Here is a 19,421-nt window from a genome sequence, read left to right as displayed (position 1 = left end):
TTTACTTAGTATCTTCGGAATTATCATGGCTTCGTTAAACGCGTTAATTCATAATTTTTAATAATTACTACGCTCCAGGGATTGTATTGTAAGCTTGCAAACTAGATTTGTAGAATTGACATAATATGGTAATCATTTTTTTGTACAAGGCTGTGCGAAGGTTAATTGTATTTTTTTAATTAGATTCATATACCTTTAATAATATTGATCAACGCAATTTGATATTATAAATAAAAAAATATTGATCTCCGTTTTATTACAAGTTCAGGAGATTAATTATTAGAAATAATAACATTAAAAATGTAGTGAGAGTAATAATAATTAAGTAATAGTACTGAGTAAGTTATGAAAGAAAAGTTTCTCCAGTTTTCGATCTTTCATATATTAGCGATTGTTAATATTTCTTCTATCCATTATTTTAAATAAACAAAATAAAATTTACATAATTATAAGAAAAATTGTAATGTAGTTAAAATTTCATTGTAGTTATATGTCTTTAGTATGAAAAAAAAAAAAATTCAATTTAAAAAATTATAAACAAAATCGATTTTATTATATCGATATTATTGTAATATTTAAATAAATAGAGAATAAATTGCACTTGAAAATGGTTTTTGTTTCAAGTTTCTACGACTTTTCGTTCTGGAGATATCGCCTTCGAAAGATTTCCATTCATAATTCGTAGAGTACAGCTGTTCGTAGTAATAGTATAGTAGTAGTAGCTTACCAGCTGGACTACGTAAATTCTTGGAATTTATATAGGTCAGTGTGTCATTGTGCTAAATTGAATGAAATTATATAGGTTAATGGGTCAATGTAAACGTCTTCGTTTGCATGGAAATATCTTTGGAACTAAACATCGTAGAGACTTGATTCAAACATCATTTTAAAGGGCAAAATTTTCTCTATTTTTTCAATGTATTGTTAATAATTAATTAACAATTTGTTATAAACAATTTTCATAAATAAATTCTTATGGACTAAATTCATCTTATTTTTTCAACTAAAAATTCAGATTGATCTCGATTTGTTAGATTATGTAAATTAATAAATTATAAACAAATTGTTTTTTTTTTATATTATCAATAATCACGTTTTTTACTTATATGGAAATATCTGCGGAACTAAAAATCATAGAGATTAGATTCATGCACCATTTTAAAGAGCATTATTTTTTTATTTTTTTCAGCATTTGTTTATAATTAATTAACAATTTGTTATAAACAATTTTTCATAAACAAATTCTTACAAATTCATTTTATTTTTTTTTATTTCATTTATTTTATCAAAAATTGGGACGATGATCGATTTGTAAAATTATGTAAATGAATTAATCATAAACAAATTACTTTTTTACTAAAGAAACAAGTTTTTTCTAGATTATTTAATAGCTATATCTAGCTACATCGTATATGAGCTAGCTACATCATAAATCATGTTTAGCTATATCGATTAATGCAATCAAGAATACATGATTCTATTTAAAAAAACACAGTTGATCTTTGTTTTTCATATGTCGACAAAGCAAAAAAATTATGACCGCAATATTATGATTCTCTTCGTAGTGTACGACTATTATTAACAAAGTTTTTCAATATCTCTAAAAAGAACGAAGATATTCAAAGTGATCAAAGTTATTGCCCTACCTTGTAAAACTCTACCTTTTTATTCGTCTAATGAAACAATAAAAATGGAGAAAACAAAAGCGACAGAGGAAAAGTGATATGTAAGTACTTAGTTCCGCAGGTCTGTGGTAAGAGAAACTACTTGACAATTACAAGTGATGTAGAAAGAAGAGAACTTGTGTTTGTCTGTATGTCGTGTGTTTGTATTTGCATAACGCGCGTGCACGCGTGTATATCTATAGGAGAGAGAACGTGAAAATCATTCAAGTTTATATTTATTTCGTGAAATATCGCGGTTGGTCGACGAATGTCCGACGCGGCGATCGAATAAATTGTTCCCGTCGTCATCGCTCAGGTAATTAATTACAGAGGACATTTATAAGCTTGGCGATATCTCTTTAGAGCATATAAAACGGCTGAGCGATCGTTGCGTTTTCTCTTTCTCTCTCTTGCTCATTCTCTCTTCTTTTTTCTTTCTTTATTGACTTGGATCAAACGATGCCGAACATTTTACTTTGTACATTACGATCCGCACACTCTCGAAAGTAGGCAAATAGAGAAGATTGCTTGGTAAAGTACATTGCCATCCATCGTCGGTAGACTAATCTACTTGGCGTATCTATGATGATGGATGACCACAGAGGCGATACTTTGTTAAATAAACATTCCGAGTGTGAGCTGCGCATATTGGGACCAAAGCACAAACGTATTTGTATACAAACAAACACACATACATACATACTCTACATATAAAAGTATGTTGTACATAGGTATACGGTACCCCAGCTGAATTAAAAAACGTTGCTTCGCTATGAGCAACGTCGGCGACTTTCGAATTGATCGATGCATAGCGTAGGTACTTCAACGTTTCTCGCCGATGGTCAACGCCGTAGGTTCGAGCTATTGGAGTCATCCGCAGTACTATCGGTTTTTTCGAGTATCCTCGAACGAACACCGCTTTTGGTATTTTCCTTCGAGTTCTCGTCACGAACAAAAGATGAGCGTGTCGCGTTTACGTTCGGAAGGTTTTGGAAAAAACCTTTCTTTCTTTTCTTCCTTTATTCGAGAAAAGTATACTACGCGCAAAAGACAGAAAAGTTGATTGATAGAGAAGGAAGAAGATATAGAAAGGAAGATAGGCGGGGAATAGGGCGAGAGATAGAGAGAGAGAGAGAGAGAAAGAGAGTGTTCGCGGCTTTCGGAAGTGAACGTTACCAGCCGCATGGAGTATGATAGAGCGGTGCAATGTTCCACGAACGATGGCAAGATGCCAAGAGGATCTATCGTGATAACATGCCGGAACATGAAGCGAGAGGTTACCCTGAAATAAGAATAAAACCGATCGAATCCCCAAGAAATGCATTGCTCGTAAGACGTGAAAGATGAAATTCAGAATTCCGGCCAAGAAGAGAGCGAACGTTCCTCGAGGTATTCTTGACTTATAACGAAGAGGATAAGGTCGCGACTAGCCCTGATATATTCTACGTATAATAACGTTCCATTACAAATCGTTGATGAAAAGTGCCGAAAGGAAAGCGTTTGAAAGAGAAAATAACGATAAAGGAAAAATGAAAAGGAGGAAAAAAGAAATAAAAGGAAAGAGAAATGTAAAGGGAAAGGTAAAGGAAAAGGTAAAGGTAAAGGTAAACGGATTTCAAGGACATATAAGGTAGATCGTCGAAAGTTTTGTGTATTTTCCTACGGCGATTTACGCTGTCGAAGAAGCACGTTTTCTTCTGAAGGAGAACGTGACGTATGAAGCGAGGACTAACTGGAACCAAGGGAAGATGTTCGAGACAATTTCGAAGACAAGCAATCCGTTTTCCTCTTTTCCTCGGTGGCTTTTAAACTAGAAAGAAAGCTATTGGATAGTGGGTAAGTTTAATTTCTCGAGGCGGCTATCCGCTCGGCCGTGGCAGGATAGGACTCTAGGACGGGCTAGGAAGAAGAAAAGATAGGATGAAAGGGTGCGGAAAGGGAGCCGAGATACGCCACGATTCCCTGGTATTACCAAAGTCGATATAGCCCTTCGCACACGTTCTATAAGCGAACGCTATGCTGTCCTCCTTCTCCTTCTCCTCATCCTCTTCCTCCTTCCAGCCTTCTCCTTTTTCTCGTTCCTTCGCATACCATTCTCTCCCTTTTCCACTTGTATCTATACTCGCACAAAACTTATCTTGTTCGAAAGTTTCGATCGTATCGCGTTGGCGACTCGCTTTATATCGATGGAACTTTTCTAGCGAGCTCGATTCGGTACGGTAATTGAACTTTAGTTCACTCTTGAATATCTCCGATGATAGTTTAGCCTCTGTGAATAGTTTTAGAAATTTGAGAAAATAACGATTTGGGATTGAATTGAAAGAACATTAATAGAATTGTAATCATTAATCGTCACGTTTCATTTTGACACTTTACGGAAGACGAAAAAAGAAAAAGAAATGAAATATGTAAAATGCATCGAACGATTTTTATTTTAACGATAAATGAAGTTCCTAGAGCGAAGGAACGTACCATTAAAATGTCATTTTCGATTCCGACAAAAGCTTGCATTGAATCGGGAATCATTACGTGGATACAAGTGATTCAAGCTTTACGAATTTCCGTTTTATGAATACTTACTTTTTAAATTTACATCTCTTGAAGAATTTTTGTCTTTAATGGTATCTAAAATATTTAAAATAATATTATTTTAAAATCTCCTATATATAATATACGAATAAATCAAAAATATAGAGTTTGAATAACGTCTAGAAATAGAAAATTTTAATTTTTACTTTATAAATTGTTACTTAACGGAAGAGAAATGGAAGTGAAATTAATTAGTAATAACGGATATTACTTATATTTCCTCTATAAAAAGAACAGAATACCATTATGGCCGACGACGGGATCTTGAATGATACATAGTTACGTCAGAATAACGTATACATTTTCTCACAACAGTCCGGTGGAGTTCGATACGGCGAAGATTACAAGTAAATCGGGTAAAACGAGGAGAAAACGGGTATAGGAAGGTGGGTCAGCACGCCTCGAGAAATAGGATTTATCCCTTCAAAATAACCGGTACCTTTCGAGAGACGTCGTTCGCAGGTTCTAGCCACGATAACTTGTCAGAGGAAACGACACGAGAGTCGCACGGGCTGCCTCGCGCAAATACCGAGCTGCTTCGAGCTCGTAAACGGAAGGGGTGAAGAGAAGGGAATAGAAACGAAAAGGGAGAGAGAGAGAGAGAGAGAGAGAGAGAGAGAGAGAGAGAGAGAGAGAGAGAGAGGAAACGAGAAGAGAAGTTAGATTTTTCATGCTAGCTTCTACGCGAAGGATAGAAGGGAGAGAAAGCGTTGGCGAACGATAAAATCATCTTGTTTCCCTCTCGTATTTCTTCTTTTTATTCGTACCTTTTGCACCGTTAAAATTTTACGATGAATGTAAGCATTTAGCGGGTAGAAGCCTTCGAAGATGTACCACGATTTCGCTGTAGAAAACGAGACGACTAGAGCGGAACAATGCGAGTACTTAATAATAAGACCGTCTTCGTCCTCGTCGAGAAAGAACATAGAATGATACTTTCTGAAAGCGATTCTCTTCTACCTTTCGCCCGTCAGGAAAGGGATTATGGCCTTCGGCGAGAAAGAGAGACGAAAGAAAACGCGTTCTTTCGAGACGCGGACCAACCGAATCGATCTTTATCATTCTCCATCCCCTCGGTTCCGTCGACTCGTCTCTTTTCAAACGTGCCAAGCCAGTCGTCCCACGTAAACGATTTTCTACGTGCAAATAGAAATGCACGTTGTTAGATTTTATATGTAAGTTAACTCGAGCTATGTAAATACATAGATATGTCCGATCATCGAAATCTCAGTTATATATGTTTTCTTGGAAGACGCTTAAATTCGAGCGATATGTTACGCGTCTGATTTGATTGATTGATTCCGATTGATTTGATCTTTTCGTTTATAGTTATTAATCATACTAAAGCTCTTTACTACGTTTCCATTGTTATTTTCCTTCTTTTTCTTTTTCTTTTCTTTTCTTTTCTTTTCTTTTCTCTTTTTATCGTTAAAGATACTTATGTATTCCTCCTTGTTTGAAGGAAAAGGAAACGTAATGGTAAGAAAAAATGTGAAAAGAAAGCTTTTCGATCGATAGAGGTTGGGAAAAGGGAAGGTTGGAGTGACATTGTTTTGGCTTTATCTCGCAGAAAAATTCTTGAGAAAAATCGAAGCACTTTTTGGTCTGGCACTAAAGATGCTTCCGTGCGAAGAAGCCTGGCCCGGGAAATAGAAGTTGCACGGTAAAGCCAAGTGGAAAACAATCGTCCAGATAGACGAACCAGTTCGAGCATAGAGCGTAGAGAAGAGAGCATTTTAGGATTCTCTTCGTTGGTTTCGAATTCCCACAAAACCGCATATTTCTATCCACTCACCTTTTATCCCAGTGAATCTATACCGTTCGATCACTTTGCAGATTGTATTTTACTTTGCTTCGTTTTGCTATACGCACACCGTACTCGCGTTTACGGTTATCAGCGCTTACGTGTCGATTTAAGCGCGTATGTGCGAGAGTAAAGATCCCCAAAGTTTTATCGATCGTGAATTTTCGTAGCCGTATCCCCTATCCGCTATTTTTATTGTTATCATCGTTGTTCGATGTTAACGTAGAGCAACGCGAGCGAATGAAAAGGGTGACTAGAGCGAAAGCCATACTCGAATATTTTAAAATCGTCCGACCTTGTTTCGTGTGCTTTCGTAGTTGAAAAACAGTCGGGAAGTAGTTAGTCTAATGGAATTATAAAGTACCATAGCGGCAACGTATGTATGTATGCATGTAGTACGCGTAACCACGTATGACCGTGCCTATTCGACTTCATACTCCAAGGCTCGTCGTCCATTTTTACCTTCGTGTTTCTACTTTCTACGTTGTTCTCTATGTTTCCTTGTCTACCTGTCCGCTACTATTCTCACTAATACTCCATTTCCTGGTTCACGAAGAATAAATACATTGTACGGTAATGGGTCACGTCCAGTATCATGTATTGTGACTCGCGAAATGCTCCAGAGAAAATTTGTCCTGCACTTCAGCCATTACGTACGGCGTCCTAAAAAAAGTTTTTGGAGAAAAAAGCAACCACTCTTCCTTTTTCCTCCTTCTGTTAATGTTTCCACGAATTATACCTTTTCTCTTACCTCTCCTTCCATTGCGTCGTGTTCTTCGACTCGGTCGTCTTTATCTCTTCATCAATTTTTCTTTTCTTTTTTTTCCCCAAAGTCCTTGGAATAAAGATGGTAATTTCTCGATAAGTTATTATACGAGAGATAAGACGAATACGACGTTAGGGCGACGACAGCGTCAAAGAAATAAATAGTCTTCTCGATAAACGTTTTCGACGATAACTAAGAGACGAGCGATTACTCGTATGACGTCTCGTCCCTGAAAGCTCATCTGAAACGTTTAAGGGACGTCACGAGCAGAAACTTCGTCTCCGTAGACAAGAGGGTACTTGAAAATACTCTCGAGTCGATCTTTCCAAACTCGATGGAGTAAGATAGATTCTGTCCGTGAATAAGTCACCGAAACTCCTTGACTCGATCTTAACGTCTATTATACTCGGATATATACGAAATTATTTACGATTCGAAAGTTATATATCTGCGATAGGATAGGCAGTCACGAGTATTTCGAGTTCCATCGCGTAAGAAGAATTTTCATGATCAATGAGAAAATAATTTGATTTTCTTTCAGGTACGTTTTACGATCGTTCGAAGGTGAGAAAAATTGAGTGTTCGAAGTTTTCGAGAGGATCCGCTCGAACTAACGAGCTAACCGATGAATAACAGTCTGACGCTTCGTTATACCCGGACAATAACTATAACTGCAGCGGCCGTGTCCGTTGAATTATTTATGCAATTAGGCGTCATCGGTGGTACGCTGCGATGCGTATCCGAAGAGCGAAGCGGACCTTCGCTGGCGCAGCAGTCGGCCGACTGACTGGCATGAAAAGACTGTTCGATGCTCGACGGATCGATATCTCGTTCACGCAAATTTCTCCGACGTATTTCATCGTAGTTACGAGCTCGCCCGAATTCTCTTGAATTTATTAACATTATCGACGAAACCGGAACGACGGTTTTAGGCTACGAAGAGAAAGAGGTCCCAAAGAGAGTCATCGGTCCGTCCCGTCATCCTCTCGTTCTCGTCGTTCTCGTTGGCGGCCAACTTTCGACGATAATTTATCGTAGGGTCGATCGATTTATCATTATCTTGGAAAAAGTTCGATTTTCACGAATCCACTTGTAACGAGGACGAGGAGCTTGACGGTGACGGGTAACGCGGAAAACGCGTACTTACGCGAGAACGTTCTCTTGTATTCGTTCATTGTATCGCTTCTTCTAGTTCTCGAATTGCTTTGTACATATTGCTGTACAAACTACACTTCGGTTTATTGCTTCCACGATGAGGAAATAGAATGCTTACAAGATATACCTAGTTAGTCAGTCAGTAGTATGAAATGGTTTCAATTGTTACTCGAATTCTGTATAATTAAAGTACGATTAGATCGCGAGTGCTGCCGTCTTCGTTATCGGGGATCGAGCGCGAGGGAGGCTTTAGCTTGACTAATGGTAGGAAAGCACTTAATTACCCGAAGGAAGGTTCTACCTATCGATATCTGCTTCGGCACTAAAAGAAAAAGCTCCTTCGCTTACTTTGAGTAATGGTGATCGGACGGCGAAGAAGCGGCTCCACTTAGCGCTATATAAATTGAACGATTATGGGTGGTGGAGGAGGTCAGGGTGAGGCAGGAAGGTGGGGAGAGAAAAATAAAAAGTACGTTCACGATATATTCCTTTTGCTTTGCTTTTTCCACGTCGACGAAGGTTGACAGATGGATATGGTATACGTAAGGACAATGGTATAAGTAAAGGCCGGGCTAAAGCTTACCTTCTCCCTTTCGACCTGAACCGTTTCGCTTGCTACGAATAGCGTCGAGAAGAAAAGAAAATTTGTCCTCCCTTTCGCCTAATAGCAGGATCTTGCCTGAGCCGTATTATCCTTGTGAAAAATTCACAGTCTCTAAAAGTACCCCCTTTTTCGTACCTTCCCTTCTTCTCGTTCGCCTACCGTCCTCTCCCGTATTTTCTACGTGGTTCTCTTAAAAATCCACATTTCCATAACAGCGCCCTTTCCCATATTCATATCGTCTTACACTTCTAACCATGAACGCTTCAAATAGCCTCGTTTGACCGTACCTCCTCTTTATATTATTTCTTCTACAATTTCTCGTCCACGCACGGATCGGTGCAACGACCTTACACCGTGTATCGATAGTACTTTCCCTCTGTCTATATTCTTTCCCTCTACATTTCTTCGACTTCGTAGAACGTTCCAGGTGTTTCCATTGATCGGCTTGCGTTGCCAATTGCGATGGTAGGCAAAATAGAGACATTATTCTAGCCGTCCTCCTTTCGCGACTCGTAAAAAGTTCCCCCACGTCGTAAGAATATACTTACCTGCTATGTGAGTTGTCCTGCGATGGTCGTTCGCTTATTCGTTGGTCTAAGCGTAATAAAAAATATTTAGCCTTCGAGCAAGTATTATGCGAATTAAAGCTGCGAGTATAGGTAAAAAGAAATAAGGTATGTTAAGCCATCGGTCGATTTTGCATTGCAGGGCGGAATTATTGAAATAACTGGAAATGAATTAAGTGATCTATATAAATTAAAAGCATGTTTGATACGTCCGTCATTGCAAAAACGGCCAATAGCTAAACCGCGATGATCAACATGGCTTTTCATATCAACACGTTTATTCGGATTATGCTGATGTGTATATATTTATAGAGAGAGATCTATAATTATTGTAAATACACGTAATATGGTCGTCGTAATTTCAATTTTCAGCGCACGTACGTTTCACTCGTCGAGAGCTCAATTCGGACATTGGGAAACGTAAACGGAAGCGCAAAATTTCGTGCGTGAACGCACGCTTCGAACGACTATTTTTTTTTCTTTTTTTTTTGTTTTATCAGTTATCTCTCTCTCTCTCTTTCTCTTTCTCACACATACACTCACACATGCATGCACGCGTCTTCGCTTCGTAGACGAACTTTGACGTATAATTATATAAAAAATCTATGCCGTTGCGCACAGCTTTCGCGTAGAAAAATTATTAATTTAAGGACGACAGTGTGTGACACACGATAAGGATGAATAATAGTAATGATAACATCGTGACAAACACGCTTCGTGGAAATGTAGTTTGTTGAAGAGAATAATAATACTCGTCCGTGGATGTTACAAAAAAGTGTAACATATTATAGGATCTCTTTCGATTCGTATAAATCCTCGGGACGCAGGAACAAAAACTGAAGGACACAAATGATCGCATTCATAACGCGAATTCGCGCAAAAACAAAAAGAAGATAGACAGAAAGAGAAGAAAAAAAGAAAGAGAGAGAGAGAGAGAGAGAGAGAGAAAGAGAAAGAAAGACAGAGAGACGGACGAAGAGAGAAGAAACACAATTATCCGCCTGTATCAACAACTGTCAGGCAGGTATTGTCACTTTCTTTCACGATTTCGCGAGTTATGATTTTGTGCAATATGTCACGTATTCATAGGTATTTACGTAGAAATTCATAAGCGTTCTTCAAAATTGACCTTTAAATCCGAAATGATTTGGCAAATGGGTTACGACTGTTCAGAACCGGTGATCTCTTTTGAAATCAATCTCTCGTTGAGTACATTGATGAGATGAAAAAGCGAATGAAGCCTGGCTTCGTCGACCTAGTGACTCTATTTCTGGAACTTTTAACTCCGCGAAATATAGTTGGGACGTTAGCGGCCGAGTTTCTCATATCTCTTCGACCTTTAATAATTCCCAGCCATTTTCACAGGGACTAACAGCGCATAGTAATTATTTTAAAATCTAATGTTCAATATCTAGTTTAAGTATACGTATTTATACGTGCAATATGTATATACCTATGTAAGTGTAACGTCGTTAAAATCATTTTTACACGTAGCAATCTTTCGATCTTTACCTTAGCTTTTCTCTCTCTCTCTCTCTCTTTTTCTCTCTCTCTCTCTCTCTCTCTCTCTCTTTCTTTCTCTCTCTCTTTATCTATCTATCTATCTATCTATCTATCTATCTATCTATCTATCTATCTATCTATCCCTCTCTTTCTCTCTCTCTCTTTCTCTCTCTTCATGTATCTCGTTCTATCTTTTTCTTTTTTCCCCTCTATATTTTTCACAAGCGCGCATGCAGACGTACACATCGGCTTTCTTTGAATTGCATATTCAGCGTTTCCTTTTCATAGTCCGAACAACGATAAAGGAGTCCGGAATATTCAAAGTGTTTTTTGAGCGTTAAGAGGAATAATATTTTAGTATTAAAATTATTCCCAGATAAAAGGCAATGAAACGAAATTTAGTGATGTACGTGGGTAGGTTGTCATCCCGTGTATTTTCTTGATCCCTTTTAAACTGTATGCACACTGACTCCGCATTACATTGCATATTCATTGGTTTCCTCCTTGTTCCTACGATCTATCGCGGTAAACCCAAAATATTGAATTGTTTGCGACAAGTTACGATGAAAAATATTTTCGTCTTGTTCCCTTCCATATTGTGCATGGCAATGATAATACACGTTAAATGATTCTATCTACGAAGGGGAAAATAAAACGTACGAAGTCGAGTCATTCGAGGACGAGTCGATAGAAACTATTCGAAGAATTCAAACTCGGATTAATCGAACTAATCGAATTCTATAAATAGACGTATTCAAAAGTTCGAAGCTTAGCAATAAGCGTACAGTGACATTATCGTTAAAAAGAGGCCGATGGAAAAAAAATTACGAGGTATCGATGTTGAATGAAAAATATCAAAAATGGCGAAGATAAACTCGTTATACCTTGTTGCTTTCGTACTGGCCCGTATTCGCTTGCAATTTCTCGATAGTCTTTCGTGCATTCGTACGCACGTGGAATAAAGATATATGTAGTGGAGCACCGATTATCCTGATGAATAGTGGGACAACATAATTCAATGAATCAATAATCGCATATCTCTCCGATTATTTCGGCGAAACTTCGAGATGGAAGGAAATGAGAATAACATAGCTATTATTCGAAACGAGCTTTTAAGTAAAATCGATGTTTCACTTAATCTTCAATACCAGCAGTACACGTATTTTGAATTATACGTCGGAAGGATCGGCACTCCACCGATAATATAGTTTCGCGCTTGCTTTTCATGTATACATGCATACTCGCATACACACATACACATACGCATACATTCGTACATACATATACATATATATATATATTTATATATATATAATATATCTTTATATTTGCTCTGCTTAAATTTACTTCGAACGTTTATTAATTATACACTCGTTTTCTTTCCGTAATTATCGCCTCTTTGCTCAATTCACATCGCGCGGAGGTATCGCTTACGCGCACTTTGAAAAAATATCGGCGCTGTACATCGGAGGAGAATATATTTTACAATGGATAAAGGTGAATAAAACGAAGGAACGTGTCCTCGTTTCGACGTCCTTTTCGCACTATACGAATATCGTTTGTGTACGTTGACGTAATTCAGTCGCGAGCAGTCGAGAGAGTCGGTGAAAGAGCAAATCTTTCTTACCCTTTCTTTCTTTTTTTTTCTTTTTTTTTTCTTTTTTCCTTTTTTTTTATCTAACGAAGTCGATTGAGATTCGAGTGTGTAAAAATTTAATAATCGATCGAGAAATAAGTCGATCGGAGAAAACGTAACGAGCGGCATTGAGAAACGCGTAGAAACATGCGGGTATGGGTTGGACAATGTGTAAAGAGAGATCGACGAAAAGAAATTATTGTCATGGAAAAATTTCCAACGTACCAATTTGCATCGGATCGCGACGTGTTATTACATTCGTCCATATTTGTCTTGTCGCGAAGAGAACTATATCGACGACAGTCCTTCGTCCCTGTCTTTATTATTACTCGTCACACAATTAAACTTTTCCCCCACTCGTCGCATCGTTATGTACAAGGTATTTACAAGATTCGCGTTTGAGCACGCGGAAAAAGGTTGATACATTCGTACGATAATGGACACCCGTTAGCGTTCATGCATACGATGTACGTCGTCACATGCGGCGTCGAGTTTTACCGATCGCGAAATGTTCCAAATAAGAAAATTCATCTCGGTATATACCTTTTATATAGATACATACACATATGTATATAGGTATCTATCGTGCGAACGACCGCGTCGCTTCCGTGCCAGTTTCGACGTTGTGCGCGTTCGTCGTCAGTCGGTAGGACAGCACATCCGTCCGCAAATTTCAAATTCCGCGTTTTTCCGCGTCCAATGAAGGTCGACGACCGGCATCTTAATCGTCGTCATCGTCGTCGTCGTCGTCGTCGTCGTTGTCGTCATTGTCGTCGTCGTCGTCATCGTTGTTGCGGCGAAAACGAAAGAAGCGTATCGAATCGCGCAAAAAACGGGCTTTGGTCTCTCGTGAAAATTGTACGAGAAGCCGATCTAAAAATCATCTTCTTATCAACGTTTCTCCATAGCATTTATTTCTCGTTTTTAATATAGGCAGAGAAACGTAAGTATGTACCTATGCTAATAGGCGTGTACAATAGGCACGCAAGATTGTGAAAGAATCTTGGGATCGATGTTCCGTGAAATAGTTTCGTCTTTTGTCAACGTCGTCGTCGTCGTCGTTATCGTCGTCGTCGTTATCGTTGTCGTCGTTATCGTAATGTCGAAGATGTAAGAATTAGAAGAAGAATAGGAAGAGGGAAGATCGGATGGGGAGAAAATCCTTTTATGTTAAGAAAGAGATGGGAATGGGTTTTAGGCGACGCACGGAGAAAGAATGCGAGTAATAAGAATGTAAGAAGATGTGTCGTGGGTGGCTACTGGCATACCTGTTGTAGCAATTTGCGGTATGTGTTTGAACGGCTCCCGGTTCGGAGGAGACTCTTTGGCGTGGGATGCGACGCGACCATATCAGACGTAATATTCGTTAACGCCGAGCGCGTCGGAATCGCGTCCCTATACGCAGCTTTCCTGGCTCGAAATAAGTGGCGTGCGAACGGTGACGACTTCCCTTGCCGGATGCTTGCTCGTAGTACCGGTCAATCCGGTGACACCGGTCATTCCGGTCACCGTCGAGTCATGCAGAAGTCCGCTCATCGTCGAGAGCGGCGTACTTCCGCATGAAGATGTACTCTTCACCGTGTCTATTTTCGGTGGCCTTGCGCTGTGGTCTATGCAAGCGTATACCGTCGCCTCCTTTGCGTACGATTTTCCGCCGACGATAACACCGCTTCCATATCCCTGAAGACCTCCGAGACCGGTAACGCTTCCTAAATTTGCTAGTTTCGTATCCGTTCCCAAAGTCGACAAAGTGGTTGGCCTCGCTAAGCAGAGTTCTGCATACGTCACTTCCCCGGATAACTATAAATATAAATATAGATACAAAATTGACATTATATCTCTAATACCTCTTATCTCCTTTCCGTGATTTTCTCTCTCCTTAACGAGCAATCGCTGACAAATGGAAGCAAATTTTTCCATACGATATCACATTACGCGATCATCGCATTACGCGATTAATCTCATTTATTTTAGAATATTGGATAATATGATAAAAGCAGTGGAAAGAGAAAAATCCGTTTATACGTCGAGCTAAGATAAAGATCAGAATAATTTAGATAACCACGAGAGAAAAGGAAAGTCGAGGAAAACGGCCAAGCGTGAGCATATATCTGCACTTTTACCTTCGAACGTCTACCAATGAGTTCCTTTTTTTTTTCTTTTTTTTTCTCCTTTTTTTCCTTTTTCTTTTTCTCTTATAGATGATAGTATTTTCACGAAAGTTCATTCGAAGTCCGCCATGATAATCCCCGAAAGATACGATTATTTTCGACAGTTCCGCCAAGGACTTGGATTCGAAGCAAAGAAGAGAAACTTTCCTGCTAATGAGCGTCCACTTTCGAAATTTCAGACTTCTGGAATTCTTCTCGAAGCACCTACCTACCAACCTACCTAGCGGAACGGCTTGCTAGAATTTGTTCGTTCGTTCTCATCCCGAATAAGCAAGAAATTCGAGCGGCCAATGGAAAATGGAGAAGGTCGGTCGATACGAACAAAACAAGGAAATTATCGAGGCATAATCAAAGTTTTCGTCTACGGAATTTCGTCTCTCTCAATTCTGTTTTTTTCCCCTTTTTTATTTTTTGTAATCCATATCGCAGACGCTCGCCGCGATTAATTTGCCGCGAAATTGGAAGAAGAAAGTTAGGATCGATTGGTCGGCGATAAGGAAAAATAAACGAAAGGAAACGAAGGAGATTTTCGAAGGATCGAATAAAACCTAGTTAAGTCGTGATATATAGAAGAATTAGGAATTGTCTTTCCAGGATATTCAACTTGTATTTTCATTACAAATGATCATTGTCTCTCCTTCTTTTTCTTTCTATTTGAAAAGAGCGATTTACATTCGAGGTGTCTGTTTTTGTTAGGAGAAACTTTGTTTTTAAAATGTTTGTTCTTCGAAATAGGTACTTACTATCGTTACCAATAGGTATCGAGAGTATGTGAATACTTTTATACTAACGAAATCAGTTCTTTTTTGTTTATTTAAATTAATTAACTGAAAGCTCGGATCGTATTTTCTTCGTCAACTAACTGAATCGATATGTTTTAATGGACTAAAAGTATTCCGAATGGACGTAAAGCAGATAGGTTGTTTCTAGATATGGGAAAGGCTTTGATAGAAAATATCAAGCATTTATTCGTCTTTGATAGAAACTCGGTCTGAAAGGACGTGGTTCTCGAGCATTCCGAAATATTATGATTTTTAAAAGGCAAAACTTGGTTTGCAAATATCGTATATAATCGTATAAATAAATATTGTAATAAAGTTTCGTTTACGTTGTTAAGTGGGAAAGTTTTAACAATATTTACCGGTAAGGTTGGATAATTGTTGTATTCGTTGTAACCGGTAAGTCCCTGAAGATGATTATTCTGCTGTGTTGGAAGTGAAGACGGTGGTAGACCATCCGGTGTGTCTTGCGTTGCCAGTGGTGTACCCGATGTTGATCCGGTCAGTTGATAATCTGAATCTTTTGTTACAATTAGATAATAACGTCTCGTTGTTGATTTCTCCATTATATATAAAAATTCAACACCCTTAGTAGATCGTCCATAGCGGACGATTTTTTTCCTTCGTTAATATCGAATATTTCATAAAACGCGTATTCTATTTATTCTTCTTTTTGTTTATTCAAAACTATAATCCTGCAGAAAGCCATAAAGATCTAAAGCTCAAAGTTCTCCCTTCGATAGAAATCTATTACCGAGAAACTATAATGAGCTCTGTGGAAGTCCGTATATAATTCATGATTTAGGAAGTTAGGATATAAGCTATGCGTACGATGTATCAAATAAATGATGCGCTAATCGAAAATCCGAGCACGTAGAACGAGTAGGCACGTTATGACTCGATATATAGCTATTATCGATCGATCTACGAATATCATTTGGTAAGGCAAAATATAGATACTTACATATGTACATAAACACGCACATAAGTAGAGACATAGTCGTACATATATACATACCTTTATTAGTTGGTACAACGTCTGGATTTCTATCATCCGCATCGTAAAGATCTTCGGAACTAGGTGCTGTAGCTTTTTTCAAAGGCAAATCACCTGGTCTCTGAGCTCGTCTCTCGCTTCGTACTTTGAGAGCTGCTAAGATTGTTCCGGTAACTAAAAGCATGGCGCTAATTACACCGATAAGACCAGCTAACAGAGGTGTTATTTCGAACGGCACCGGAGTACCTGTAAACAAAACGCGCACTGCTCTCGTGCAAGTACGTCTTTGGAAATTCTTACGATTTAATTCTTACAAGAGATCTTTTTTTAATTTATCTGGATCTTCGAATTTCTACGTTATCAATACTACGTTTTATGTTAAATTGCACAACGACGAGCTACGCTTGTTCTTCCAATGTATTACTTAACGAGTTTTAATTAAGAAATTAGGGACACTATTAACAGTGATCAACGTCTTTAATAAAATTAAATAGACAATGAATTTTAATGAAATCGTGAGTTAAAAGGTCAATCAGCTCGTTTCGCCTCGTTTATTATCGATGATTTTTAATCGGTGTTCAAAAACTGTAGGTTAATTATAGGTTTGTTCGCATTCATACTTTCGTTCTTTTCTTTTTTCCATCTTTTCTTAAAAGTACGGCCTTTTTAATAGGATCTCTTCACGAAGAGTGAGAATACGGCAACGATACGGCGCATTAAGCCGTAACGATCGAAGCGATAATAAGATAGTCACGAGATAGCCCACGCTTTACGTACATCTACGAGGGGAAACCAGAAAAAAAATACATTTCCAGATTCTCAAAGTTTCGGTTACGATCGATAGATCGTTAAATTTTTCCAGTTTAACGAATTCCTCGGAGCGAAGGTTGTACGGTTATTAAATGATAATATAATCAAATTTGTAGTTTCTAATGGATTAAAGAGAGATAAAGGAGAAACGATGGAAAAAAAAAATATAATAAAGAAAGATGACGTTGAAAGATATATTTTACATATTTTCCGTGAAAATATTTTATCAAACGGAATACGGAATTTTCTATGACTCGAAGATGGTGGTCAGGAAATTTTATTAAAGTTTTATGCGCGACGGTGCTCGCGTAAAGTTGATCGATTTTTGAACGGATCTCTTGGCTTTAAGTATGTATTCACGTGTGCAAGTATAGACCTAATCGAAGATAGACAGAGTGAACATCGAGAGTCATGAATATATCGATGCGGTCATAAAGGTGTTCATGTATAAAGGTGCGAGGAAACTGGCTCGTGTGCGCGCGCACGCGCGTTCAGTCTCAGGTACTTGGCCGAATCGCATCTCGACGGTCGGGAAACTGACCGAGAGCAATTTCACTTGTAAATTCGTCTCGGAGCCGATATATACGAGCTACCGAGTATATCCGCCGGCAGTGGATCCTCGCTGGTAGCGTAGTTCGTATAGCCTAGCTTCGATTCGTACACCGACGACGAGAATTCCACTGGCCGGTAATCCACTGGATGAATGCAAGCAAGAGATCGACTCGGTGTTCTATTTTCTCAAGTACTTAGAACTTGGTCTACATGTAAATTGTGTTCGATTTTGCAACCGATTATAGTTGTTTCTCGTAAAACCTTATACAATTTCTCTCTCTCTCTCTCTCTCTCTTGTTCTCTCTATCTCCTACTAGTCTTTATCTCTTCCTCTGCTAGAATCTCGTTCAAAGAAATTTCATTACTCGCCGTTAAGCTGCTCAATTTTCCTACAACGAGTCCTATTCAAAACTCCTTACTCATTATCTCTCGATTAAGGTCTCTAGTGTTAATAGCAAAAGCTTCCGAAGTAACTTACCGGTCTGCTTCTCGGCCACTTTTAAAGTAAAACCTTCGAGCAAGATCAGTTCGCTTCTTCCTTTCGCATTTACGGCGTACAATATCATGTTGAGAACTTTGCCCGGTTCCAACCCTTTTACAGTAAACTGTGGGTTATCGCTGGTTTCATTAGCCCGTAGAAGACCCGTTTCTTGATCGAACACCTCTAGAAAGAAATGTTGCGGTTGACCTCCGTCGAAACCTGCGGTGCATTCCACCGAAAGTGACTGGGTTGTTTGATTGGTCAGCGTGCAATTGTAAGGAGATTCTGGTTTCCCTGGTGATGAGAAAGGAAGAGATTAAATCTTTCCGATTCCGGTCTCATAATATTAACGATAAAACAAATAAACGACAAATAAGTTTTTCAAACAGACTCGAGCGAGATTATAAAAAAGGGACAAGGTATTTGAAAAGAAACTTTTTTGGACTAACCTCCGCGGAACGTGACGCTTTGCCGCGAGGTTTCGCGAACGAGCAAATGTTTCGAGTGTTGCCATAACTTTTCCTCGTGAAACTGTAGATTCGTCTTACGAGTGGCTCGAGAAGATAGGGGCCGAGCGAGATGCACACTTATGTATGTACGTATGTGAGTTATGTAGGAATGTACGTACCCGCGGGTATGATGTGAAATATGCAAGCGTTCTTCTGCTGGCCGGCAGTGTTGCTCGCCCAACAAAGCACAGTGCCATAGTCCATTTCCGTGACCGGTCTGTACGTGAGGACGCTTTGGCTGTGCCGAGTAGAGTTCTTGTAACGCGCCTGGGGCACGTCGACCATCTCCTCGGTATTGTTGAAGGCCCACCGAAAGCTTTCGGGAGGTGGATACGCTTCGACCCTGCAGACCACCCCGGCGTCCTCGTGACGTGCCACTCCATATATGCGCTTTTGTTCGGCCACGCAGATTGGCTTGTCTGCGAAAAGAAAAACCAACCCCCCGCCTCACCATATTTCTTTTCTTCTGACATTTTTTCCCTTTCTCCGTTCCCCTCTCTCTCTCTCTCTCTCTCTCTCTCTCCCCCTATTTTTTTTTTCGTCTTCTTTTTTTCAGCTTTTTTTCTTTTTACTGTCAGACACTACCGTATTGTCCTTGGAAAAGAGCCGAAAGAAAAATCGAGACGCGATACCGTAAAGAGGGACCACTGCGAGTACAGTTTACGCACATTTATTAAAACTGCGAAAAGGACGACGCGTGGCGGAGTGACCACGCTTTCGCGCGCTTTCGAAGGGAAGATCGATGGGCGTTATTCCCCGGCTCGTTCCAATAGTTTTGCCATTTTTCGTGTACGTACGGCAGCCAGCAGGACGGGCTTTCGAGAGTTGGTCGGTT

At 39.1% G+C, this 19,421-nt stretch overlaps 1 protein-coding gene across 5 annotated transcripts in view; it reads right to left on the bottom strand.

The window, feature by feature from the left end:
* Positions 1-9,404: 9,404 nt before the first annotated feature.
* The window catches only part of LOC127064829 (synaptogenesis protein syg-2-like), a 169,206-nt gene continuing 159,189 nt past the window's right edge, over positions 9,405-19,421 (bottom strand). For 3 of the 5 annotated variants that reach the window (XM_050996424.1, XM_050996452.1, XM_050996417.1), the window contains 5 exons: positions 18,706-19,005; positions 18,075-18,371; positions 16,256-16,498; positions 15,600-15,757; positions 9,405-14,087 (listed from right to left, as the gene is read on the bottom strand). In XM_050996424.1, the coding sequence (XP_050852381.1) occupies positions 13,683-14,087; positions 15,600-15,757; positions 16,256-16,498; positions 18,075-18,371; positions 18,706-19,005 (1,403 nt within the window). In that variant the 3' untranslated portion in view covers positions 9,405-13,682. The remainder of the gene's footprint in view (positions 14,088-15,599; positions 15,758-16,255; positions 16,499-18,074; positions 18,372-18,705; positions 19,006-19,421) is intronic. The other 2 variants (XM_050996433.1, XM_050996444.1) reach the window with 2 other exon arrangements.

This window comes from Vespula vulgaris, chromosome 1 (genome assembly GCF_905475345.1).
Source record: "Vespula vulgaris chromosome 1, iyVesVulg1.1, whole genome shotgun sequence".
NCBI classification, from domain to species: domain Eukaryota; kingdom Metazoa; phylum Arthropoda; class Insecta; order Hymenoptera; family Vespidae; genus Vespula; species Vespula vulgaris.
The sequence above is the reverse complement of the archived record's forward strand: the minus strand, read 5'-3'. Positions and strand labels throughout refer to the sequence as shown.